This window comes from Chrysemys picta, chromosome 3, assembly GCF_011386835.1.
Source record: "Chrysemys picta bellii isolate R12L10 chromosome 3, ASM1138683v2, whole genome shotgun sequence".
NCBI lineage: Eukaryota > Metazoa > Chordata > Testudines > Emydidae > Chrysemys > Chrysemys picta.
The window spans coordinates 63,773,411-63,800,459 of NC_088793.1; the positions used below are offsets into that span (position 1 = coordinate 63,773,411).

A 27,049-nucleotide genomic window follows, 5' to 3' on the forward strand; every position below is an offset into this window, starting at 1 on the left:
AGCATGGAAAGAGAAAGAACCTTAGCTATAAAGTGGGCAGGAGGAAGAAGGGAAATGTTATTAAGCGACTCACCTTAGTGTACTGGATACAGTATTTTCATCTTCTTAAAACAGATGTAAAATACTTTTTCGTGTAATTAAGCACCAGTTTTGTCTCAGAATAGAGAGGGGAATGTCTATGAAAGGTTCACAATCTTAAGAAGTGATCTCCAACGTGAAAAGGAACCACGGATATCCAACTGAAATGGCAGGCAAATTCAGTTCAGCAGCATATAATTACAGACTTAGAATTGGCCAAGGATTAGCAAAAAGTTCCATATGCTCTTTAATGCTCACAGCAGTTACATCATTGTTTTAGGTCTTAGTTGTAAGACAACATCTGCAGCACAGTGCCTTCTAACAGCATGCAGATATTTTCAGTACTCACCTAGAGGTAAGAGGTACTCCTATTCACTCTCCAAGATCATTTCTTGCAACTCCCATCCAACTACTGAGAAGAACCAACTCTCATAAGACCTGACAAGATTCCAATGCACACACCACAATGGAATGTTATTAAGGACAGAAACTGACTACCTCTATCAGCCAGTTAGAATTTTCCTGACATTCTGAGCAGCTGTGTAAATGGATGCGCAAACTAAAGACCTAATCCTGCACCATTAAAGTCAATGGAGCAGATTTAGGCTCTAAGGTAGTTGGTTAGTGAGAAGGAAATCAAGCATGGTCTAGCTCTGTGAGTAATTTACTTTCTGAATAGGAAATAAAAAAATAGTTATTTCATAATTCAATACCAGATTTTGTTTTCAGAAAAGCTACCCTGCACAGAGAATTGTTCATATAGGTCCTGATCCCAAGCTCACTGAAATAATGGGAATCTTTCCCTGGATTTCAATGTAAGGTTTGACCTTTGGTTTATTTTCAGGTATATGTTACTTAGCTTTGTGTTTAATTCGGTAAAGTGTGTGCTTTAGATTTGAAAAACACACACATTATGCAATAAACAAACATGACTGGTAATTTTGCTACAAAGAAAAATCAGCGTAAGGATTCATGAAAATCACAAGTCAAAAAAACTGGTTTGCTAAAGGTGATCTTCATACAAAAACTTTAATCAAATTCTTTAATAAAAACCATTTTGTTAAAAATCAGCATTGTTATGATTGGAATTTTTATACAGAAGATGAATCAGAAGTTACAAAAGTAACTGACATTACATAATAAATATAACTGGAATTAATACATACAAGAACAGTACTACAGCATCTCTTTATAAACATTAAAAATGATTATCTCTATGGCATATTAATTTAACATCTCAATTATAAAATCCTCTTTGCTTTGTGTTAGACGAACACATACTAATTATTTATTCTTGCACTAAAAATGTTAAAATCTGCTTTTTCATGGTATGAGGGTCCAGGCATCTGAGCATGGCCCTCTCCATCAGCCCTCTGAGCATGCCACAAGAAGCTGGCAGATGTGCTCATCATCCATCATGGACCTTTTGTAAGTGTTTGGTTGGAGACATTCATGAAGAAACGTTCTCTCCAAAATTATGTATGGCAGCAGGAAATGAAGATTATAAATCAACAGCCCTATGTATGCACAGCTGGGGATAACAGGTCAGATTCTGGCCCAGGTTACAGTCCTTTGTGTTGCTGCAGTATTGAAAAAGTTATTCTGAATGGGCAGGTCAGAGTTCCACTGGCATGAAGAATGCTAGCCTGGTGCTGAGACAGCATAGCTGACTCTCCGATACACCCTCCTGGCTCCCCTTGGGAAGGGCGCGTACCAGGAGCATGATTGAGGGAGACAGGATGACCAGAGCACACTGTGCTCCTGTGATCCCGGGGCAGCGCAGCAGTCCCTTGGGGCTCTTACAAAACTAGCTAAATTTAGAGTAGCTCTGCAGCCAGACTAGTCCCTGGCTGCCAAGAGGATGAGGGAAGCATAAAGGTGGCTTAAAGCCACCTTTGTCTCCCTCTCTCCTCAGCTATGGTGAGCACAAGTCTGACACAATTAGAGATCTATTCTAGCCTGATATATCTGGGACCAAACAACTTCTTGCATGACAAGAAATTCTGTTAAGATGTGAAAAAAGCTGCTGATCCTGAGATAATTGTTTTCTATGTAGGGTCTTCTGTGACTCACTATAGCACAAGTGCCTTTTACATTCTCTTTTCACCTATTCCTTTATTCTAAGTGACGGCCTGTCGTTCCCTGCTTACTACATGTTCCTTTTCATAAAGATGAAATTACATGTGCCTTCCCCTAACATCACAAGGAGGCACTCTGAATGTATCACTGACAGCAGATGTCAATAGCCAAAGGGAGGTACTCCACATCAAGGGTAACACATTACTAGCTGCCTTCAGATAAAACACCATATTCCACACCATTTTCCTAAGTCAGCTGGCTGATGTGGGAGTCCAGTGGTTGCTCCCGAATGCAGGCTCTCTCACATAACAGCACATTGCACCATTAGCCAACTCCTGTGCTTATATTTCTATGCATTTTACATTAAATAATAAAGCTCCCTGTGAACAGTACAGTACTATGCTTTATGCATCAAACTACAGAGTCCATTACTAGAGTTGAAAAAAACTTAAGAAAAAACACAAAGCCAAGTATACAAACTCACAAGATGACTCATTAGCAGTTCTGAACATTTATAATTTTCAAGAAATTATTTCCGTCCAATTATAATTTTTTTTTTACATGGAAACTAGATCAACTGGCCTAGAAGATCAAACAAGTATATACTGTACTAGTACATACAACACAGGGCTAAATCACATTGTAAACCCAACTGGAATTATTTAATTAGGAAGGAGAGAGGGAGAGGAAATGGGCTAACTAACTGAGAACTTCTATGGGTTTCTCCAGCATCAGTTCTTTAATAGGCAGTAGGCAACATGTGTCTGTGAAGGGAGAACAAGCAACAACTCCAAATTATAAGAATCTTCTATATTTAAGGCATTCTGGATCTCATTTATAGCACATTTGTCCCAATATGTCAGAGCACCTTCTCAGATACTGCAATCACTCAACCTCAAATTCTATAAATCCATGCTATCAGTTTCAATAACTTTCTGCCGTCTCACACAAATATTTGGGTAGGTTATATTTAACAATGCGCACTATTCTCACCTCAATTTTTAAAAAAATGTTTGTATGATTTGGAGATAGTCAGATTTTGCAATATTTCTGGAAATTATTTTAAAATATACTGATTAACTTCCTCCTAACTCATCATTTAAATTCTCAGCAGTTCATATGTTTTATTTTCAGTGGAGAATCCAAACCCACTTCAATTAAGAGAGGTGTGACTATGGCATAGGTTTTCCCAGAACAGTATTTAAATGTGCCATGCAGGGCCGGCTCCAGGCACCAGCTTGCCAAGCAGGTGCTTGGGGCGGCCACTTTGGAGAGGGGCAGCAGGTCCAACTATTGGGTGGCAATTCGGCGGACAGTCCCTCACTCCCGCTCGGAGCGAAGGACCTCCCGCCGAATTGTCGCCGCAGATCGTGATTGTGGCTTTTTTTTTTTTTTTTGCGCGCTGCTTGGGGCGACAAAACCCCTGGAGCCGGCCCTGGTGCCATGCAAAGATAGCTTATAACAAAAAGGTTGATGGGGCCAGAACTCATGGCCTTCCAAACTGTAGGCTGAATTATCCTTCCTCCCCTCATTATCTCTATTATCTTTAATCCAATTGGGAAAAGCAAAAAAACAACCAAAACCCAGCAGCTATATCTAGGATCTGCATTAACTGCATTGAATCTGCTTTGAAGTGTTTGAACAGTCCAGTGGAATAATGACATTGCACAGCCTGGAGGAGACAGGGGTGTGGAAAGTATCATGGGACCTTTTCCACTGCCACAAGCAGAGGCTAGTGAGAAAAATGACGCAGGTCATGTTTGGCTCTAGAAAAGCAGGTATAAGTGTTCCCCAACTACTTTCCCTCCCATCCAAATCCACGGAAGAGTATTAGTGGTAGCCTTTTGGAATACCACCAATTTGCCCTGGCAGTTGCACAGATTTGATAGTGGCAAATGCACATACAAAGAGTAGACTGGAAAATGAGTAGAGTAGAAATAGTATCATCTCCTGAATAAAGAAGTGAGCATATATCCAAACTCAGTTGCATTATATGGGAATCTGTTCAGGAAATTCCCTCAAGATTATTGGCTGCAACTCTTTATCTTCATGGACTGTATTAGGAAAGATACATTAAAAAAATATAACTGCACAAGGAGCCAGACTGGTTAGAGTAGGCCAGACCGATCTATCTGAATGTGCAGTGTATATTTCCTCAATACATATATTTATCTATTGAAATCATCCCTTCATAGGGCTTTTTAATATCAGAAACTTTACAAATCTGTATATAATAAATACTGTATTAAAATATTTGGATAGCATTTTCACACACAAGTTATATGAAAGGTGGTCATCACAGGATTACTTCTTCAATTTCATCTTCGAAAGAATCAACAGCCTTAACTGCTGGCCTGCTTGTTGTGTGCTGTAAACGGTGCCTATTTGGGTTAAAATTTCTTCCTTCACTGGAAAAAAAATCATCATCTTTAACTTTAACTTTATCTTTATTGCTTTTGCCCAGAGGAAGAGCACTGCCGGAATCATAGTCAGCTTCCAAAGGACTTGAGTCACTGCTTTTAGGTGGAGCGATGGTGTTGGCACTAGTTCCAAAAAGTTGCTCCATTAAATTAGACTTTTTCTCTTTCTTAGTATTGAAATCTGTATTTTCTTTAGTATTTTCTTCTAAGACAATACTTTTTTGATTAAGCCAACTTGGCCTCCCGGATCCTTTCCCAAAGGAAGGTACGTAACTACCAAATGTCAAATCATTACTTGAATCTGTGGTTCTAACATTTTGCCGCTTCTGTCCTTCTGCTTTTGTAGTAACATCATGGCTGTCATATACTGGAAATCCATTAAACAATTTTTCTGTGGTCTCTAAGAACTGGTAGGTTTTCTCATTTTTCTCTAGGGAGTCAGATTTTGATGCTGTATCTGTGAGGTGTGCTTGCGAAGCAAGTTTCATACTAATAGTGTTTTGAGTTTCTCTGTCAATTTTATACATTTTAGCCAGCAGCAACTCTTTTTTTTGTCGGTCTTCTAGTTTTTCAGTGTTGTGTGTCTCATTTTCAATTTTATATATTTCTGACTCAATTCTTGCCTCTTCTTCTTTAGCCAATAAAAAGTTATTTTCTTTTTTCCTTCTGTCAAATTCTTCTTTTTTCCACTCTGCATGGAATTTTTTTAAAAGTTATTTGACATTTTCTAATATTTAAAGGAATTTTTTTTTTAAGTCATATACAAAAACAGAAATTCTTGCAACCAGCACTGGTTTATTTTTTAAAGAAGTCATTTTTCATAAACATAGTTACAATTAGACACAGGCTAAATCTGCTATCCTAACTTAAAACAACCAATTTTGTAGTGTAGTTGCATTATTCATCTCTTTTAGTAGTTTCATATTCTACTGATTTTATCCTTGCCCTGTGTTTGAACAGAGATGAATCACTGATTTTAATAACTCTGATTGACAGTGTGTTTTATATTTCTCTGTCAACATCACTGACTTCAAGACAACTTTGGAATACACTTGTTTTATGAAGTGCTACTGCAAAGCCAACTGGATAACAAAATACAAAATGAGTAATAATTTTCAATGGTTTGTTTTTAAGTTTTCCTACAGTAGGGAGCAATTTAAAATATTACCTCTTCCTCACTTGTGTGTCTGCAGGCAATAGAATCATAGAATCATAGAATATCAGGGTTGGAAGGGACCTCAAGAGGTCATCTAGTCCAACCCCCTGCTCAAAGCAGGACCAATTCAATAGTGTGTGTTGAAAACACCTCTGCACAAGCCTTCTGTGCACCATCAAGTGAACATAAATGATTATTTGCAAAAACAGCACACACCACTTTTCACAGGTATAAATGGCTACATGAGGTGTAAGGAGGTGAAAATCAGGTCCTTCCACATATGAACTGCATATACAATGGATTCAAGAGTTTGTGGCCAAGTGATTGTACACACAAAGTTGCATGCACACACAAAAAGGCGATTTTCTGAATATTTACCCATTCAAAAAATAATTTTCCTGTCTGAATATAAAGTTATAAGGTAGGTTCAGATTTGAACAAGAACAACCTGATACATGTGTACAGAATGGATCCCCCCCAATCAGGAATCCTCTCTGAAGAGCTGGGATATGGACCTAGGTGGTGACAGCACTGACAACAATTTGTACTTGTAGTGTACTTTATACCAAGCTTATGAAAACAAACTGCAACAGTTCATATTTTTCATCTATATATGGCATAGCATCTCCACTATGAAGGAGAAGTAGGCAGCTGAATTTCAGTGAGGAATGCTAGGGAAAAAAAATCTAATTTTTACAGTAAGGTGGACGAGAGTGCTAATATTAGGACTATTTTACCCCAAGACACCAGAGGGCAGATTCTCAGTCGGTGCAAACTGTCCATTGACTTTTTTCATGGATATTTTTTTCAGCTGTGGTTCTCCACAGTTGGTATTTGGCTTTGAAGCCTTGTCTTGGGGCAGTAACAGCAAGGCACAGGAAGGAGGTTACTTTGTATCCCTTAATATTTTCTGTTTTGACCTTGTTCATGTTAAATCATTTATTCTTTTTAGTGGTTTTCCTTTTCCAGAATCAATTTGTTGTTTTCAAGAGAAGTGTTATAGGCCTCATTTGATTGGTATTTTGTTTTGTCTAGATTTTCCAGCTTGGCAGTAGCCACAGTTTTCTTACCGTCACATAGTTTCTGGGCTCTCTCCTCTAAAGCCTGCAGTTCTTGGTCATGTTTCATTTTCTCCTCTCTCTCCCTGTTCCGTTCTTGACTTAGATGCTCTGCTTGTTCTTTCCATTCTTTTTTCTGAGTTTCCTGTTCCTGATGTAAATTGATAAAAGAAAGTGTGATAGAAAATTTTTGCAACAGCTTTTTTTGTTTATTGTTAAACACAAAGTCTTCTGAATCAGAATGATGTTAAGGACTTCAATGAAGCCACTCCAGTTTACCTCAGCTGGGGAAATGGCCCTAAAACATTTATCAGACCTAACACGGTCTTAGGTACTTGCAAATCATCAACTTGATTTTGTATCAGAGGGTCTTGTGGCACCTTTAAGACTAACAGAAGTACTGGGAGCATAAGCTTTCGTGGGTAAGAACCTCACTTCTTCAGATGCAAGCACTTCTTGCATCTGAAGAAGTGAGGTTCTTACCCACGAAAGCTTATGCTCCCAGTACTTCTGTTAGTCTTAAAGGTGCCACAGGACCTTCTGTTGCTTTTTACAGATTCAGACTAACACGGCTACCCCTCTGATACTTGATTTTGTATGGCATCTTTAATAGAAACTGCATCCTGTAATGCTTCATACTAAAATGTATTTGTTCTGTGTTTGTATAGTGCCTAGCACAATGAAGTCCTGGTCCATTGTCCGGGAACGGCGAACCCCGGACACTGGGAGCTGCGGGGGCAGTGCCTACAGACGGTCAACGTAAACAAAACGTATCGCGGCCTGCCAGCGGATTATCCTGATGGGCCGCGTGCCGAAGGTTGCCAACCCCTGGCCAAGGCAGATCACCCAAATCTACTACATTTTAAAGGACTCATGCACCAAAGATTTTAGATAACGGAGAAGAAGATTTTAGAACTGAAGACCTAGGAATCAAACTGCAAATCCTGAAAAAGCTTCAGCTGTTATAGAAAACAGCAACACAGGCCTCCCAAGAGCACCACCCTAATGCTCTACCTGCTGAACTGATTCCCAGTTGTACAGAGAGACATATTCAAGATTTCAGTCCTGGTAATCAAAACTCCTCCTTGAAATTGATCCAAGCAACTTTAGGGAACCACTTCTCTTTCTGACATCATGACTTCCTAAATCATTACTTTCTTCTGAACTAACAGAATGGTCAACCATAAGGATAAAAACCTGTGAATGAGGAAACAAGGCTTTCCAAATATGGAATTTCCTTTGGGCAGAGATCAGAATGACCATGAATCTCAATGCTTCCTAAGCTAAAAGTTACACTTTTTTAAAAGCTTAGTTTCCCACAATTAGAAAGAAAATATTACCAATGTAGGGAGGGAAACAAACAGGAGATCCTTGTGGATATTTCACTTTTAAGAAAAGTCCAATGTATTCCATGATTCTACAGCTATTGAATTTACAGCAGACTTGGTAGTCTCTACCTTACTTAACGTACACCTTCTTGCAGCTCCTCTGTGCATAAGTTACAATTCTCATACCCTTTAAACATTTGTACAGTGAGTGCAAGTAGATCTAAGGAGGTGAACTAATCTCACCTTACACTTCACTTGAATTTTGGTCTTATGGCTCAAAAGTATTAAAAATCAGTGAGATACTATTTTATAATGAAGATGTTAACAGCAAAAAAAAAACATTGGGATAAAGGTAACAGAAATATTTCACGCTTTACATAGGGGAGCAGGATTTGGACACTAGTGCAATGGGTCGAAGCACTAAAATCCATGATTGTGGAAGAAGGCTGGAAGTTTTTGCGACCAGGGGCTGCTAACAGGGAGTTTCGCAAGGGAGTTGTCCAGGTGAAGGAGGAGCAATACAGCACCCTTGGGGTAAGTGACTGTCTGTAGTGTGTGTTTGTTTGTGTTTGGGGGTTACTTGCTGTGTGCTGAGCTTGTGTTTGTCCGTCTGTTTGTTTGTTTGAAGGACCGTGTGCTGTGGCTGGCAGTTGGAAGCTGTGAGCTTCAAAGGAAGGTCTGAAAGCTAGAAGCCTCTGGTAATTGGCTCAGCCTTCATCAGTGGGCGGGGCATTCATACAGGCCAGGCCAGGGCTTTATAAAGCAGCGCACAAGTGACCAGGGAGCTTTTGCGAACAGGGGCTGCTAACAGGGAGTTTCTCAAGTGAGTTTGGGAAGAGGGTGAGGGTCCCTTGCCGGTTCTATCTGTTTTCCCTTTATTCCCCTTAAAACCTATAAACCAACTATATTCAAAACTTCTTGCTTAAACAACCCTTTCAGCGGACAGAGGGCTGCAGACAGGGGAGTTTGAGAGGGAGTTTGACAGAGGGAGGCTTACGATGGTTAGGAAGACCCGCAATACCTGTGCCAGCACTGCTTCTGTCTCCTCCACCTGCGCCTGTAGCCAGACAGAGCGCTTGAGCATGGATGCTTCTACCCAGATCCTGGTGTGGTTTTGCAGAGACTGTAACTTGCAATTTCCACTTACTGATATTCAGGCTGGGGGGACCATCCAATGTGAAAGGTGCGTGCTGGTGGAATCTCTGAGGCAGCAGGTGGGAGAGCTACAGGAGGAGGTGGCTAGGTTGAGGAGCATCCGAATCCACAAGCAATTCCTGGACAGTGTCCATGTGGAGACAGCTGAGGTAGCTGTCCCAGTACACAGGACTGCTGATACACCACTAGTGGAGGAGGAGATGGCTCAGGGTGGACACTGGCAGCTGGTTACTTCTGGCAGCAGGCAGTGCTCCACCCCTGCTCCAAACCCTCCCGCCATGGTAATAGGTAACCATTATGCTCTTCTTGATACAGGAGAGAAGGAATCGCCCCCTACAGTAAAGGAGAAGCTTCGTACCCCTAAGGCTGGGAGGTCTGCTGCCACCACTGCGAATAGGAAACGTAGGGTAGTGGTGGTCGGAGACTCTCTGCTGAGGGGGACGGAGGCGCCCATCTGTCGCCTTGACATTTTATCTCGGGAGGTATGCTGCCTGCCAGGGGCCCATATCCGAAATGTTAGAGGCATTGTCGAGGATTAGCCAGCCCTCTGACTACTACCCCATGCTACTCATCCATGTGGGCACAAATGATACTGCGAGGTGTGACACTGAGCGGATCAAGAGTGACTACAGGGCTCTGGGAGTACGGGTGAAGGAGTTTGGAGCGCAGGTGGTATTCTCTTCGATTCTTCCTGTCAAAGGTAGGGGCCCGGGCAGAGACAGATGCATCGTGGAGGTGAATGCCGGGCTGCGAAGATGGTGTCGCCAGGAGGGCTTTGGCTTCCTTGACCATGGGATGCTATTCGAGGAAGGACTGCTAGGCAGAGATGGCTTTCACCTTTCGAGGAGGGGAAAGACCCTATTTGGACACAGACTGGCTAACCTAGTGAGGAGGTCTTTAAACTAGGTTCGATGGGGACAGGTGGGCAAAGCCCACAGGTAAGTGGGGAACATGGAGACCTGGGAGATGGGTCGGAAACAAGAGGAAGTGTGGGCTATAATGGCAGAGAGAAAGGAGGGTCAGGACAAAACTGGGAGGCAAGATCGAACCAGTATCTTAGATGCCTATATACAAATGCGAGAAGTATGGGTAATAAGCAGGAAGAACTGGAAGTGCTAATACAACCATGACATCGTTGGCATCACTGAAACTTGGTGGGATAATACACGTGATTGGAATGTTGGTGTGGATGGGCCCAGCTTGCTCAGGAAGGATAGACAGAGGAAAAAAGGAGGAGGTGTTGCCTTATATATTAAAAATGTACACACTTGGACTGAGGTGGAGATGGACATAGAAGACGGAAGTGTTGAGAGTCTCTGGGTTAGGCTAAAAGGGGTAAAAAACAAGGGTGATGTCATGCTAGGAGTCTACTACAGGCCACCTAACCAGGTGGAAGAGGTGGATGAGGCTTTTTTTTTAAACAACTAACAAAATCATCCAAAGCCCAAGATTTGGTAGTGATGGGGGACTACAACTATCTAAATATAGGTTGGGAAAATAAAATAGCGGGGCACAGACTATCCAACAAATTCTTGGACTGCATTGCAGACAACTTTTTATTTCAGAAGGTTGAAAAAGCTACTGGGGGGAAGCTGTTCTAGACTTGATTTTAACAAATAGGGAGGAACTCATTGAGAATTTGAAAGCAGAAGGCAGCTTGGGTGAAAGTGATCATGAAATCAGAGTTTGAAATTCTAAGGAAGGGTAGAAGGGAGAACAGCAAAATAGAGACAATGGATTTCAGGAAGGCAGATTTTGGTAAGCTCAGAGAGCTGATAGGTAAGGTCCCATGGGAATCAAGACTGAGGGGAAAAATGACTGAGGAGAGTTGGCAGTTTTTCAAAGGGACACTATTAAGGGCCCAAAAGCAAGCTATTCCGCTGGTTAGGAAAGATAGAAAATGTGGCAAAAGACCACCTTGGCTTAACCACGAGATCCTGCATGATCTAAAAAATAAAAAGGAAACTAGGACAGATTACAAAGGATGAATATAGGCAAACAACACAGGAATGCAGGGGCAAGATTAGAAAGGCAAAGGCACAAAATGAGCTCAAATTAGCTACGGGAATAAAGGGAAACAAGAAGACTTTTTATCAATACATTAGAAGCAAGAGGAAGACCAAAGACAGAGTGGGCCCATTGCTCAGGGAAGAGGGAGAAACAGTAACAGGAAACTTGGAAATGGCAGAGATGCTTAATGACTTCTTTGTTTCGGTCTTCACCGAGAAGTCTGAAGGAATACCTAACCTAGTGAATGCTAATAGGAAGGGGGTAGGTTTAGCAGATAAAATAAAAAAAGAACAAGTTAAAAATCACTTAGAAAAGTTAGATGCCTGCAAGTCACCAGGGCCTGATGAAATGCATCCTAGAATACTCAAGGAGCTAATAGAGGAGGTATCTGAGCCTCTAGCTATTATCTTTGGAAAATCATGGGAGACGGGAGAGATTCCAGAAGACTGGAAAAGGGCAAATATAGTGCCCATCTATAAAAAGGGAAATAAAAACAACCCAGGAAACTACAGACCAGTTAGTTTAACTTCTGTGCCAGGGAAGATAATGGAGCAAGTAATTAAGGAAATCATCTGCAAACACTTGGAAGATGGTAAGGTGATAGGGAATAGCCAGCATGGATTTGTAAAGAACAAATCGTGTCAAACCAATCGGATAGCTTTCTTTGATAGGATAACGAGCCTTGTGGATAAGGGAGAAGCTGTGGATGTGGTATACCTAGACTTTAGTAAGGCATTTGATACGGTCTCGCATGATATTCTTATCGATAAACTAGGCAAATACAATTTAGATGGGGCTACTATAAGGTGGGTGCATAACTGGCTGGATAACCATACTCAGAGAGTTGTTATTAATGGTTCCCAATCCTGCTGGAAAGGCATAACAAGTGGGGTTCCGCAGGGGTCTGTTTTGGGACTGGCTCTGTTCAATATCTTCATTAACGACTTAGATATTCGCATAGAAAGTACGCTTACTAAGTTTGCGGATGATACCAAACTGGGAGGGATTGCAACTGCTTTGGAGGACAGGGTCATAATTCAAAATGATCTGGACAAATGGTCTGAGGTAAACAGGATGAAGTTTAACAAAGACAAATACAAAGTGCTCCACTTAGGAAGGAACAATCAGTTTCACACATACAGAATGGGAAGAGACTGTCTAGGAAGGAGTACGGCAGAAAGGGATCTAGAGGTTATAGTTGACCACAAGCTAAATATGAGTCAACAGTGTGATGCTGTTGCAAAAAAAGCAAACATGATTCTGGGATGTATTAACAGGTGTGTTGTGAGCAAGACATGAGAAGTCATTCTTCCGCTCTACTCTGCACTGGTTAGGCCTCAACTGGAGTATTGTGTCCAGTTCTGGGCACCACATTTCAAGAAAGATGTGAAGTAATTGGAGAGGGTCCAGAGAAGAGCAACAAGAATGATTAAAGGTCTTGAGAACATGACCTATGAAGGCAGGCTGAAAGAACTGGGTTTGTTTAGTTTGGAAAAGAGAAGACTGAGAGGGGACATGATAGCAGTTTTCAGGTATCTAAAAGGGTGTCATAAGGAGGAGGGAGAAAACTTGTTCACCTCAGCCTCTAAGGATAGAACAAGAAGCAATGGGCTTAAACTGCAGCAAGGGAGGTTTAGGTTGGATATTAGGAAAAAGTTCCTAACTGTCAGGGTGGTTAAACACTGGAATAAACTGCCTAGGGAGGTTGTGGAATCTCCATCTCTGGAGATATTTAAGAGTAGGTTAGATAAATGTCTATCAGGGATGGTCTAGACAGTATTTGGTCCTGCCAGGAGTGCAGGGGACTGGACTCGATGACCTCTTGAGGTCCCTTCCAGTCCTAGAATCTATGAATAAGTTAAAAGTAAACCATAATTAAGGCTCAGCAAAAATACTGAGAACAAGAGACTGCTCAAATATCTAGACTAGAAATAGAGAAAGAGAAAGAAACCAAAATGTCAAATCAGTAGGGATTACAGTGAAATGATAAAAGGTAATAAAAGAAGCAGAGCAAGTTAATGATAGTCAACAGGATTCAGAGGAATGTGAAATTTAAACAGGGTCATGTAAAACCGTAATTTGGTCTATCTGAGAGCCTAATCATTTTCCTAAGATATGAGGATGTCTTTCCTAAAATATAAATTAGTCCTTAGGAAATTTAGCATCGTAGGTGGATTATTTGGAACTATAAAATAACTCACCATTCTAAGAAGTGTCTCCTCTTCTTTCTGATCTGTTACATAAACAGAAACAAACTCTGGTGGTGGAGGAAATTCTATTGGTGAGAAGTACCCACTAGTCTGTACTCCTTTTGTAGTCTGGATTCCTTTTTTAGTATTCTGGCTAGTGGCTGTAATAAATATATACGAAAACAAAGCAAGTCACATTTTTTTGTGTGTAATTCAAAATATTCCCAAATAAAAAGAATCCCAAAATTAAAAAAAAAAAAAAAATTGTCATCTTTGCTTCTCATGAATTTATACCTAGGAGTTAATAGTATTCCTATAACTTAGAAGAATACATAAAAGTATCCTGATCTACTGAGAATCAGCAGTTTTTTTTTTTTTTTTTTTTTTTTTTTAAATTGTGGCTGATCTCTATTTAAGAAAAAAAGAAAAAGAAAATTCTATATCCATTCTGATGAAATTTTGGAGCAAAAACAATTACTTGAAAGGACAAAAAATAAATCCACACAAAACAAAGTGTTACATGTTTCTGAAAGTATCTTAAAGTCAAAGTACACTGCTACCCCTATATAACGCTGTCCTCGGGAGCCAAAAAAAAAAATCTTACTGCGTTATAGGTGACACCACGTTATATTGAACTTGCTTTGATCCGCTGGAGTGCGCAGCCCTGCTCCCCCGCCCCCGAGCACTGCTTTACCGCATTATATCCGAATTCATGTTATATCGGGTCGTGTTATATCAGGGAAGAGGTGAACTTCATAATTAGGGCCAATGGGAACCTGTGGGAAATATTGCCAAATTCTAAGGAGCTTTCCCGAGATTCTGGGGAAGTGTTTGAAAAAGTCTGAAGATATTTTTAATATATATATCCACATAGTGCGTTATTTAAATCTACTAAATTGTCTAAAAATATCCCCCTTGGATACTTTCCCCCCCACAATCTGCCAATGGTCTAAATTTTGTCTATTTCCCCTCCTTCACAAGTGATCCTTCTAGAGAAACAAAAAGACCAACTTTAATATTATAGGATAGTCTACTGCTAGCATTTTTGAGACTTGCAACCTTGTCTCCGTGGAATGACCTTTCAAATTAACCCAAGTACACTGGATGATGCAGAACAGCAGGATATTTCCATTAAAGGGATCAGCCATGAAATAGTTTAAAGTATTGACATCAAAGCCTGCTTAAAATGCCACAGAAAAGACTGCTTGCCTTACTCCTGGTGAGTAATCTTACTGATTCAGTATGAGTGGATCTGGCCCTATATACACACGTAAAACAAGTTTTCAGTCTGCCCACAGATTCAGGAAGATATCAGTACACTGATTTGCATTTGAAAAATTATCTTCAGTCAGATGGACTATACTACTTTTTTCAATGCATACTTAAATTCTGCTCTACAAACTGGAATTAACAAAAATCCAGAGAAACCCCTAAATCCAGACAGTCATGTGGAATGACAATGGTGCATATTTCCCCAGTGGGTCTAGTTATAATCAAGCTACCTGCTTGATTACTAGTTGTGATTTAATAGCAAACTATTTCTAAACAAAGCCCTTTCCCCCTCCCCTCCATGAACATTTGGGATAAATGTAAACTGCTGAATGAGAGCAGACAGCCCTAGTTGTTTTGTTGGGGTATGGTGGTATGGTTGGGGTATGGTACTATTATTAGGGGGACAGTCAAATAAATATTAAAATGCATGTCATTGGTTGTTTTGACTGCTGTGTTTTACAGAGAGCGAAGAACTCCACAGCCTGGGACAGGACCTGGAAGGGTCAAAATGAAACAAACATTTAATGGCTTGAACACTGAAAAAATAATAGTCTATTTGGTAGTAGCTTTTCTGTTTATATCCTTTTTTTAAAATTACCTTTTTTCCTTTGTGTAACATCTGTGTCTTTTTTAGGTGATGGCTTCAACATACGGTTAGCATATATATTTTTTGCATCAAGTTCTCTCTCTTTTTCCTGATAATGAATGAGGTAGAGACAGAGTTAAATTAAATATAAGTTGATGTAACTTTATTAACAGCCATTGAAATAAATTGTGGCAAGGCTAAGCAACTATGTAGTTTAAAGGAAAATTATATATATTTTGTTCAGTCTTCATTGAATAAGGTCCTTGATTATTCAGCACAATGTTTAAAGAGAATGTTCAATTCTTTAAATCACATTTCTAGTACATGGTTTCCTCCCCTCTCAAAAATCAGCTGATTGCCAAAATACTCTCTCACATTTAGTATTGTATCTTTGAACTTAGCTAAGATAAAACTGAAGATCAAAATTTTCATACAAAGGTGCTTAAAATTTTAGAAATCTAAATTATAGATGCATGTGCCTACCATGTTAATTTTCTGTATTGTACTAAGTAAAAAAAATAAAATAAAATAAAAAAATAACATTAGCATTACTACCTGCTAGTGGACCGGGCAGTAACTCTGACGAGCAGGATCCGCTATATTACAGCTTTGGCAGCATTGTCAGAATTGGCCCTGGGTGTATTGTTCAGAAAGAGAACATGGAAAATGCAAGTACAGTAACTCCTCGCTTAACTTTGTAGTTATGTTCCTGAAAAATGCTATTTTAAGCGAAACGATGTTAAGCGAATCCAATTTCCCCATAAGAATTAATGTAAATGGCGGGGTTAGGTTCCAGGGAAATTTTTTTTCACCAGACAAAAGACTATTTTTTCTATCTATCTATCTATCTATCTATCTATCTATCTATCTATCCCGAGAGTAGCTCCAAGGCAGAGGGCAGGAGCAGCACATGGCAGTGGGGGGAGGGACACCTGAACTGCGGCAATTGATAGCCTGCTAGGTGGCTGCAGCACAGGGAACTTAGAGGAGCAGCGGGGAGCTGATGGGAGGCTGTTGTTCCACCCTGGTTCCAAGCCCCCACCAGGTAGCTCCAACGGGCTGCTCTTTCTGCAAGCAGTGGACAAAGCAGGCAGCTGCCAAACAACGTTATAAGGGAGCATTGCACAACTTTAAACGAGCATGTTCTCTAATTGATCAGCAATGTAACAACGTTAATCGGGATGACTTTAAGTGAGGAGTTACTGTACCATAATTTGTGTGATGGTCAGCCTTGGGGATATAGGCTCTGTTTCAACAAAACAGTTAGTACATGCTTATGTAAGTAAGTATATGAGTAGTCCCTTTGACTTCAGTGCTTAAATATCTTGCTGAATTGGAGCCATAAAGAATATCTTTGGAGCAATGCAGAGATTAAAATTGATGCAGTTGTGAAAAAAATGCCATTTTTTTTGCCTTGAGCCATATACAATACAGGGATATATTCTTCTCACATGGCTCTTACTAAAAAGAACATAGAAATAAATGTTGCCTAACCAGGAATACTGAATTTAGTTAAACAGTGGTGGGATTCTTCTGATCATGAATGTATTTTTCAAGGTATCCTAGTCTCCTTTAAAGAAACACTGTCAACTTAAGACCTATTTATTTGAAACTAGCAAGTTTATTTAACTTTACTGGTAGCACTTTAGATTACTGAAAATGAAAGTTTTAAAAATCCTATTTACTTTTCACTTCACATGCCAGTTACTTTGAATTTCTCTCAGATTGGGCAGTTAACATTACTTAAATCAGTTTCACTTTTATATCCTCCCATGGTGTTCAGCGGTTTAATAACAACTTCTTCCAGTGGAACTAAAAGTCATGGAAACATTTCTATCAACCGTCGGTTTCGTGAAACCTTTTTACACAATCTACATTTTGGTCCAAATCTGAACTGACAGCTTCTCTTTCAGGAAGTACTGACTAAAGTAGTACTAAATAATACCATGCATTATGATTTTTAAAACAATGATTCTCATAGCCTAATTTTAGAACTTGTACGCCTAAAATGAGCAAGTAATTGCTTGTGCAGATAAAGTAACAATGCATGCCAATTGCCAGTGTGCATGTGCAATTACTCAGTCTATGTGCACAGCTACAGTAATTGCATATGCAATTTAGGCATATTAATTGCATGTACTTATTTGCAGGTATAATTTTAAAAACCCAGTCCTTAGTTTTCTGTACAGCTTACAGTTTAGCAGGGATTTCTGATTGTGTACTTGACCTATCCTTTTCCTACCTAATGCAAATAATAAATAAGGATGACTGACATTAACACATTCCCTTTCATACAGGTATTTGAGAATCAGAGTTTAGGAGATTAAATTTAAAAAGAGAGTGAACCCATATGGAGAAAAATGAAGTTAATTTTGCAAGGAATGATTAAAATAAACTTGAAATATTTCAATAATAAAGTACTCCCACAGCTAAAAATGCCTTAAAATGGCTGGATATTAATATTACAGTACATGATTTTTACCTTTAGCTTTTGATTTAGTTGTTGAAGCTCTTCTTGGAGAGATTTATTTTCTTCTTGGGCCTCATGTACCTTTTTTTTCGCAGATTGCAATTGTCGCTGGAAACTGCTGTTATTCAGCTCAAGGTTTTTCTCCAAATCCTGCAGTTCATATGATAATAGAATGTTTAAAAAAGCAGCAATTTTTTAAAATAAACAAAATATATAAAAATACTATTTGAGGGTCAAACCTGATTCCGCCTCTAGTGTGGTACATAGGCCATTTGACTTTGTGTCCACAGCAACTTGATCAAATCCAGATGTTAACCAGGGGGGCCAGCCACACCAGGTTTGGTTGGTGCCCAACCTCACCTACATACAGGGAGATAACTCTGAGGAGGCACTGGGCATTCACAATACCTCCCGGATTCTGTATGCTATTGGACACAGAGGCCATGTGACTCAACAGAGGGCTCTCAAACTGGCATATTAGAAATAAAAGAACATCCCCATGAAAACCTGGATAAGAATAAGCAGGGGGAGGAGGAGAAGACATCCTCACAATGATTTCTCAACTTTCCTTTAACCATTTTTAGTGAAGGGTTAATTTTGGGGGACCTGTCCTTGTGATAGCTGTTTAACATGAACAGCATATGACGACACTGTGAAGAAGTAGAAAAATATCCAGAGTGCTTTTTAAGAAAAAAAAATCACTTTTATCTCACATGGGATCACAAGTGCTAAAATGCCTTAATTGTAAACCATAGAATCGTCGGACTGGTAGGGACCTCGAGAGGTCATCTTGTCCAGTCCCCTGCACTCAAGGCAGAATTAAGTATTATGTAGACCACCCCGACAGGTGTTTGCAGGGCCGGCTCCAGGCACTAGCCTGGCAAGCAGGTGCTTGGGGCTGTCGCTCCGGAGGGGGGCGGCATGTCCAGCTATTCGGCGGTCATTCGGCGGACGGTCCCTCACTCCTGCTTGGAGCGAAGGACCTCCCGCCGAATTGCCGCTGCAGATCATGGCTTTTTTTTGGCTGCTTGGGGCGGCCAAAACCCTGGAGCCGGCCCTGGGTGTTTGTCTAACCTGCTCTTAAAAACCTCTAATGATGGAAATTACACAACCTCCCTAAGCACTGGAATGAATTGCCTAACTACCCTGACAGTTAGGAAGTTTTTCCTAATGTCCAACCTAAACCTCCCTTACTGCAATTTAAGCCCATTGCTTCTTGTCCTATTCTCAGAGATTAACTAGAAGAATTTTTCTCCCTTCTTGTAACCTTTTCTGTACTTGGAAACTGTTATCATGTCCCCCCTTTCTCTTCTCCAGACTAAACAAACCCAGTTTTTTCAATCTTCCATCACAGGTCAAGTTTAATCATTTGTATTGATCTTTTATCTCTGGACTTTCTCCAATTTGTCCACATCTTTCCTGAAATGTGGTGCCCAGAACTGGAAAATATCTGGTTAGAGTATGGTAATATTACAGTGCAGAACTAATGCTGTTTGGGTTCCCAACTCTACATTTCCATACCTTGACATATTTGGATTTCACTTAAATTTAACCTAAGTCTTGAATTTCCTAGGTTTATAATGCTTGGGATTTTTTTAAAATAATTATACCATCTCTGTAATTTTTTTTACCTTAAATTTCCTATGTAGGCACTCAACCTTAACTCCATCTTAACACAGTCAAATATGAGTATAAATACCAGACAAAAACAAACACCACACACAATTGCTAGACACTTAAGTTACTCTTATAATGGTACAGGCCCAATATAAAAGTAGTTTTGACTTAAAAAGGGCTTTTTTTTCTTTCCAATGGCTATATAGTTTTGCTGACTAGGATGCAAACATTATGCACAAAATTCCTAAAATAAATACCTACTATACAAGTATCTATACCATGAGATAACTTTGAACAAAATTATGATAATTCTTTGAGGCTGACTCCACAGCCAGCCTATACAGAATAACCAAACATTGCATGGATGCTGAGTTGTATTAGTTTTCAAGAGAATTTGTTTTAAAAATATAATTTATTTTGTAGAACCTCTAAAATCCCAGAGGATGCTTCTCTTATACACACTACCTAGTCAAGCAGCATAAACTAGATTATGAAAAATTAAATTAGCTGCATACCTTTCTGGAAGTTATTGCTAAATTGATTAGCATCTAGGTTAAAAATGCCAAGTCTATAATATAAAACACATACGATAAAACATACAAATAAACAACATTAATAAACACATACATACAGTGTACTGCACAGATTGTAAAATGATTGTGCATAGTCATGTACAAACAATTTACGTGGTATTACTTATTTGCAATAGAAACCATTTTCCATTCACCCTACTGCTGTAAAATGGATAATACAAGTTAATGTATGACGCTCATACTGGAAAGAAGCATTCCTACTCAATTTGTTAAATTAAATTGTTAAATTAAAAAAATGTGGGTGGGGGAGGTGAGGAAAGTTATCTCACCTTAATTCTTTTCTCACTCTCCTCCAGTCTGTTCTCTGCTGAGGCTAGCTTCTTTGCCAGTTCATCTCGTTCAGCTAAGTGCTTATCTTCAGAAAGCTTTTTCAGTTTTTGCAAAGAATTTTTTGTCCTGTACAGTTCATCCTCTGACTCTTTCAGTCTTCTCTCAGTTGTGCGTTCTCTCTCTTGAGATTTTCGTAAGCGCTCCCTTAATATTCTAATCTCATTGTTATGTCGAGCGAGGAGTTGAGAGATTTCATTTTCTGTATCTTCAAACTTATTCAAGGCTTTCTCCTGCCTGTACTGAAGCCTCTTCAGTGCCCTGTTTTCTTTCTGCAGCTCATCTAGTTTGATGTGGAGTTCAGTTACTTCATTCCGAAGCTCATTGATTTTTAGCAGTCTGGCAGAAAGAACCCTTTTTGTAACAAGATCTATATCTTTTGCAGGAGAATCCCTATTGAGGCTCTGGGAGCGAAAACCCCACCTTCTCCCTCTTTTGGCTGGTGCATATTTGGAAACTGGTTTCTTAGTGGCTTAAAAAAAAGCAGATTTTACTGTAAGGAACTCAGCAAAGCCCATTGCTATTTTTTTTTCTATTTAAGCAGGCATCTTCCTTGAAATAAAGCCCTTCTTGCCTGAGAGATTTTTTTACAGTACCTACGTCATGGTGGTTTTCTTTAGAGAAATCAAACACAAAAATGTTTATTCTCATTTTCATCGCTACAAGATAGAGATTTATGCTTATGATACACTGCAAAGCTGTTATATACTTTGATTTTCTTCTTACTCTGACTTTGAAACCAATTATGCCGCTTGCAACCATCAGAATGAAATGATAAAGTAATCATCTGTAGTAGTTATATTTTTGTTCATTAATTTCAGATTTCATTATAAGTGTTTTAAATAGAAATACTGTATCTCTGTACACATTTAAAATGGTGATCACCAGAGCTTCAGCTAGTTTTGTACCAAGCATGCTGCAATTTTATTAGATACATTCAAAAGTACATATATAGTATTTCTGGAAACCTGCTACTGTACTTGCTATAAAGACGATGACAACAATGGGTTCATTGCAGTTAGAAACAAAGTTCTAAACCCTATGAAAATTTGTTCTTCCCTGATAAATTTTAGTTCTGTCACATGTTATTTTCCAAGGAGCATCCTCATTTTAGTATTAATAGATACTAATCCCAATTAATTTAAAATATTATTTGTATGTGTTTCATATATACACAACATACAGATACTATTTTAAAGTGATTTGGGATTAGTGTAGGTATATATATAATTTTAATATATAAAAATACAATTAGTATATTTATACAAACACACACACACACACACATAAATAAAAGCTTAGCTTTGGTCTTTTTGCATAGCTCAAACCATAATCATACTGCATAAGGCAAATAACCCATAGAAAAATTGTCATTTAGAGAACTGAACATATGCAGTTATTTCTGAACTAATGCAGAATAGCCTTTAGAAGCAACATATCGGATGCCATCCTACACCTGCCATTGCAGCTTCTGAATCATGAGACTGGTATACAACAGAAACACACTACAGTACACAAATCAGGTATTAGCTAAGAGGGAGCATGCACTATCTCCTCTATTTTCCCTTTTGGCACTTACTGTATCTCCTCTATTCTACAGACAGCATTCAATGGCAAAACAGCAGCTTTTAAATCTTTTCTTAGTTTTCCCTAAGCATTTCACACACACACACTCACCCAATAATATTTCTATCTGATACTCAGTTTTCCATAGCTTGATCATATACAATACTCAGTTTTCCTTTCAGATAGAGAGGATTTGGCACATTACATTCAGTTATGAAAGGGTTAGGTAATAATTATACCACAGGGCTACCCCCGCTGCTTCAACCTATTTAATGGATTCAGATAAATCTACCAATATAGATTTTATTTTCCAATACATATCAAGCACTACAGAGTCTCACATATGGTTTTGCACTTTTGACCATCTGTATAAATCTGGGAACGAAAGGTTGGTGTGGTGATCCTGCCATTTCTGAAAGACACTTGACATGTATGCCTTCATGTCAACAGATACAATCAGTTTTTGCCACAAAACCTGAACAACCACCCTCTTTCCTCCACAACACATTGCAACAAAACCATGGCAATTTTGTTTCCCAGAGACCTACATGTGAAGCTAACATACAAACAGGCAGGGGGACTTGACACTCCTTAGCTCAGCTGAATTGAGCACCATGTCAGCACCAAATAGGTCAACAAAGAAAGAGGGGTTAAGGCCATGATCCATGGCATTTCATTGATTTGAGGCCTCATTATGATCTAGTCGTACCTCTTGCATAACAAAGGTCACAGAATTTCACCGAGTGATTCCTGCATCAAGCGCATTGTGACAAACACTGTACCACATGCACTATATTTGGGGACTATTTAAGAATGTTATCTGTATCTTTGTGATACTATTGTATCACTCTGATAAAAAATTATCTGCGAAAGCAAGGAACTAAAAATCAGTGTGTGTGGGAGTGATTACTACAAATCCTGGGACAAGTAAACAACTTGAAAGAAGTACCACAGCTAGGGAAAATTGAGATTTTGATCCAATCAACAGACATGAACCTTTGTCCAAACCGTACTGAAAGGTTGGAGAGACAAGGGTCTGTACATGACTGAGGCAGGCTTAAGTATGTGTTTAGACCTTTTATTTTTTGTGTTTTCTCTGCATTGCTTTTGTCCTTAAATAAAAGTACTTTGCTTTGGAAGAGTTGTTTCATTATTTGCAACCACTTGCATACACTGTCCATAGCCCCTTTGAGAGAAAGCAAAGCACAGGTGCTGGATTCCAGTCAGGCCTGCGGGAATAATCACAGTGAAGTGCAGGGGGTTGCAGCCTAAAACCCCAGTCAGAAGGGAGAGGGATGCAGGTCTCTGCCCAGAGAGACATGAAGGCGAGTCCTGAGACTTAAGAGGACACTCCTTGAGCAGACCAGAGGGGTCAAAGAAACTGTGAGACTCATAACTTCTGGTTGAGATAGAGTATATCTTTTAGAAAGACAGGATATATTATAACTCAAACTGGAAGTTGTGTGCGATGGCTCAGTATAAGCAGCCAAAACTCAGTATAGAGGCTGTTCAGTCATTGTCCACCTTAGGAGCCCCAGAGCTAGTCTCTTCTCACTTCTTGCTGGATGGGGAGTAGGGTGACCAGATGTCCCAATTTTATAGGGACGGTCCCGATTTTGGGGGTCTTTTTCTTATATAGGCTCCTATTACCGACCATCTGTTCCGATTTTTCACACCTGCTGTCTGGTCACCCTAGTGGGGAGTAAGTTCCATTACCTCCACAATCCCAGTCAGCAAAGCAGTTTACCCAGGGGATTGAGGTGGGGGTGTGTTGGTAAGGGAGATGGGAGTGGAATGAATTTTAACTTTGGAGAATAATCAATTAAAGCACTTTTGTTTTTGAAGCTCCAAGGATGGAAATATGAATATTTCTTTTGAGAAAGAACACACTATATATAACTACAGTGGAAAGTCTAGTAAAACAGATATCCACAACAAAGATCTTTGGGACATTTTGTCTAAGAAATTATAAATATTCTTCCCTGGATTTAAGTATTATATATACACTGTATAACAAGGGTTTGCTTCAAGAAATCCAATTACAACCTTTGGAAAATAAGCAGATCTTAAGTTCTGTTGCAATTAGAGGATGGGACCAGGGCAGAATTCACTTGTCTTTTTATTTCTTGTCAAAAATAATAATAATAATAATAATCTAAAATTAAGTTTAGCAGAATGTTATAGACAAAGGCTCATTTCAGTTATCAAAATAAAAGTTACAGACCACTTACCAAACATAAAATAATTTATATTTTCTTCCCTCAAAGTTTAAAATACAGCTGACACTAGCAGACTCTTTCAGGGTGCCATGTTTTGTGATCTGCTTACCTTGGTAATGCACAAGGCTACTCAAAGTCTCTGTTTTCTGATCTTTTTTCCCATGGCTTGTAGACTGAGAGCTTAGTGTAAGTGATCGGTCAGAGACATGAGATGCATTATCTTCATCTGAATAGTAGGAGTTGCTATTTTTATCACCATCCGATGTTCTGTCATGGTCAGAATCCAAGCTCCTTGTTCTTTCTCCCATTTCTCAAATCACAGTTGTTCTTCAGATTTTTCTCAAAGAATGTTCATTTTGGCAGGCAAGAACTTTTTAGTAGTTAGAGGTAAAACTGTTGACTCCTTTCCAAATCTTTTTTATCCTCATGTTCAGAACATGAGCTCTTGGCATTCATTTTAGCAAGCAGGGGCCATCATTCATAATGCATTTTTTCTACAACAATTAAAAAAAAAGAACTGAGAATATTTTAGTGGTTCAGCTTTTAGATTTCACACAGAAAACCTCCCAAAAAGGGCAAGATAATTCAGGATTCCCACGGTCTCATGCCAAACATGTCTGTGTATCAGCCTCATCAATTATGTCAACAGGAATAGGTATCACTCTGGGAATTGCTCAATAGCCTTTTGGGGTATTGCACACAAAAACACCATTCCCCACCACCCAAAACAATGAAATGGTGGATTTAAGAATTTCAGCATTCCACACTATAAAAAGTTATAAAGAGGTAATATTTGGACCACAAAACTGATGACAGAATTCTTAAAATTTAGACCCAGAGTTGAGGATCACAGGCTTTGGGGCATTTTGTTTTCATAGTAACACTCTGCAAGACTAATGCCAGACACAAAAATTAAAGAGGAGACCCTCTGTAAACAGTTGATGACCAGTAAATGCCGACCTAGGCCTGAAGAGTTCTAGGCACAGCAAAGGACAGACAGACATGAAACACAAGGAAGTGGTTGTTATCCCAGCTAGTAACGGTGCTGATGGAAAATCAGCAGCCTTGACCCCCAAGCCCGTCCCTCCCCTCAAGCCCCCTTACCCCTCCTCCCCACTCCCAGCCCCCTCTCCTCAAGCACCCTCCCAAAACCCACTCCCAACCCCTCCCTCTTCCCCTCAAGCTCCCTCCCCCACACTCCCTCCACCCCACTCCCAGCCCTTCCCATCCCCCACACCCCATTCGCCGACCCCCTCCCGCTCCACACTCCCAGCCCCACCCCTATGACCCCCCCAATCCCAGCCCCCGCCCCTTGCAAGGAAGCCGGGTCCATACGAGGCTCTGCCCAGCCCCCGCCCGGTACCTAGTGCCGCCGGCTCCACGCCGCATCCCCTCCCAAGCCGACCCCCCCAGGCGGTTGGCGGGCCTGGCCTGCGCTTAAAGGGGCCGCCGCCCGTCTCGGGATATTTACAGCGGGTTCCAGGGCAACGGGGCAAGGAGGGAGGCGGGGAATGGGCGGGGCGGGCAGCGGGATATGAAGCTACCCATTGATTGCCCGTCCTGCCAAATCAACAGTGCGGAGCTAGTCCCTGCTCCTGATTGGCTTCGGGGCGAGTGGAAGGCGCCCTTCCTATTGGCCGGGGGTTTGTGGAGGCTGCGCAAGCGGGGCTGCTGATTGGCTATTGTGCAAGAGCCTCGAAGTGTGAACTCTGGCCTTAATGGGAGGGGGAAGAAAAGTGCGCATGGCCAGGGTGGGGAAGCTGGGGCCGTGCCGGGACCAGGAGTCGAGTGCGACCCGCCGCGCCGAGTCCTGGAGGCCCCCTGCCAGTCTTGCCCCGCTGCACCATAGCTACAGCAGCTCTCCCCCCCGGACGCTGTGGGGCCCCCCCGCAGACAAGCCAGATTGACAGCCCTGATCCACCAGTACAACTTTTGTGGAGACCTGCCCAGTGTGATCAGCCCCCGCCTGGCCTGCAGACCGCCCCCTCTGAGATAAAAGCCTAACACCTACCCTGCACTCAGTCTTCCCGTATATTAAGTGAATATCTGTCCCTTATTTGATGTCCAGGTTCCTGCACTATGTCACACGGGCCCTTCACCACAAAAGCACTAAGGCTCAGATGCTCAGGTTCGTACTTAGGTGCTTTAAACTTTAAACTCCCACTTAGGCACCTAAAAACCTTCCAGGAGCTGGACCTAAAATACCAAAAACTAAATCAAAACAAAAACATAGTACCCCCTCCCCATATAACTCACAGACCTCTGATACTAATCTCCAGGTCATTGTTGTGAAGCAACTCCCTCCAAAACTCAAAATGTCACATGGACATCTAAAAACAACACAAAAGTTAGAGAACAGATAAAGCACATTTACAAGTTTAACAGCTGCAGTTTAATCTTTCAATTGCAGTGAGCTGGGCAGCCAGAGAACAGCGGCTGTTGGCTGGGCGCCCAGCTATGAAGGCAGTGCCCCCCCCCCCCCCCCAGCAGCAGCGCAGAAGTAAGGGTGGCAATACCATACCATGCCACCCTTACTTCTGCGCTGCTGCCTGCAGAGCTGGGCCCTCAGTCAGCAGCCGCCACTCTCCGGCCGCCCATCTTGGAAGGCAGCAGCGCAGAAGTAAGGGTGGCATGGTCTGGCCCCAGCCCAGACGTGGACCTGGCCGAGCGGCTCTGGCCCGGCTCAGCTCGGGTCCTGCGGCGCCGGGCTCGGGCCCGCTGAGCGGCGCCGGACCCAGAACCGGCCAAGCAGCTCCGGTCCAGCTCGGGCCCCGCGGTGCCGGCCCTGGCCAAGTGGCACCGGCCCGGCCCGAGAGGCTCCGGCCCGGCCCTGGCCCAGCGGCTCAGACCCGGACCCGGCCCGGACCCAGACCCAGGCCCAGGCTGAGCGGGCCCGGACCATACCTGGACCCGGGTCTGGAACCAG

At 40.9% G+C, this 27,049-nt stretch overlaps 1 protein-coding gene across 3 annotated transcripts; it reads right to left on the reverse strand.

The window, feature by feature from the left end:
* Positions 1 to 1,088: 1,088 nt before the first annotated feature.
* Positions 1,089 to 25,624, reverse strand: LCA5 (lebercilin LCA5). 3 transcript variants are annotated; one of them, XM_005299609.4, is made up of 8 exons: positions 25,487 to 25,624; positions 24,233 to 24,617; positions 20,281 to 20,810; positions 17,814 to 17,951; positions 15,344 to 15,440; positions 13,486 to 13,517; positions 6,804 to 6,942; positions 1,089 to 5,268 (listed from the first exon to the last, which is right to left on the reverse strand). In XM_005299609.4, exons 2-8 carry the CDS (start codon positions 24,429 to 24,431, stop codon positions 4,454 to 4,456), a joined length of 1,950 nt encoding a protein of 649 aa, XP_005299666.2. In that variant the 5' UTR covers positions 24,432 to 24,617; positions 25,487 to 25,624; the 3' UTR covers positions 1,089 to 4,453. The 3 variants fall into 3 exon arrangements, with proteins under 3 accessions (XP_005299666.2, XP_008176243.2, XP_042703296.2); XM_008178021.4 differs by having other exon boundaries at positions 13,486 to 13,634; XM_042847362.2 differs by lacking the exon at positions 25,487 to 25,624 and having other exon boundaries at positions 13,486 to 13,634; positions 24,136 to 24,274.
* Between the last annotated feature and the right edge of the window lie 1,425 nt (positions 25,625 to 27,049).

Excerpts from the sequence above, each read along its gene's own strand:
- LCA5 (XM_008178021.4), bottom strand. The coding sequence starts at position 24,431 with ATGGGAGAAAGAACAAGGAGCTTGGATTCTGACCATGACAGAACATCG. Across the intron at positions 13,635-15,343 it reads TGTTACACAAAGGAAAAAAG|CCACTAGCCAGAATACTAAA; the intron begins GTAATTTTAAAA and ends TATTTATTACAG. Across the intron at positions 5,269-6,803 it reads AGCCCAGAAACTATGTGACG|AGTGGAAAAAAGAAGAATTT; the intron begins GTAAGAAAACTG and ends AATTCCATGCAG.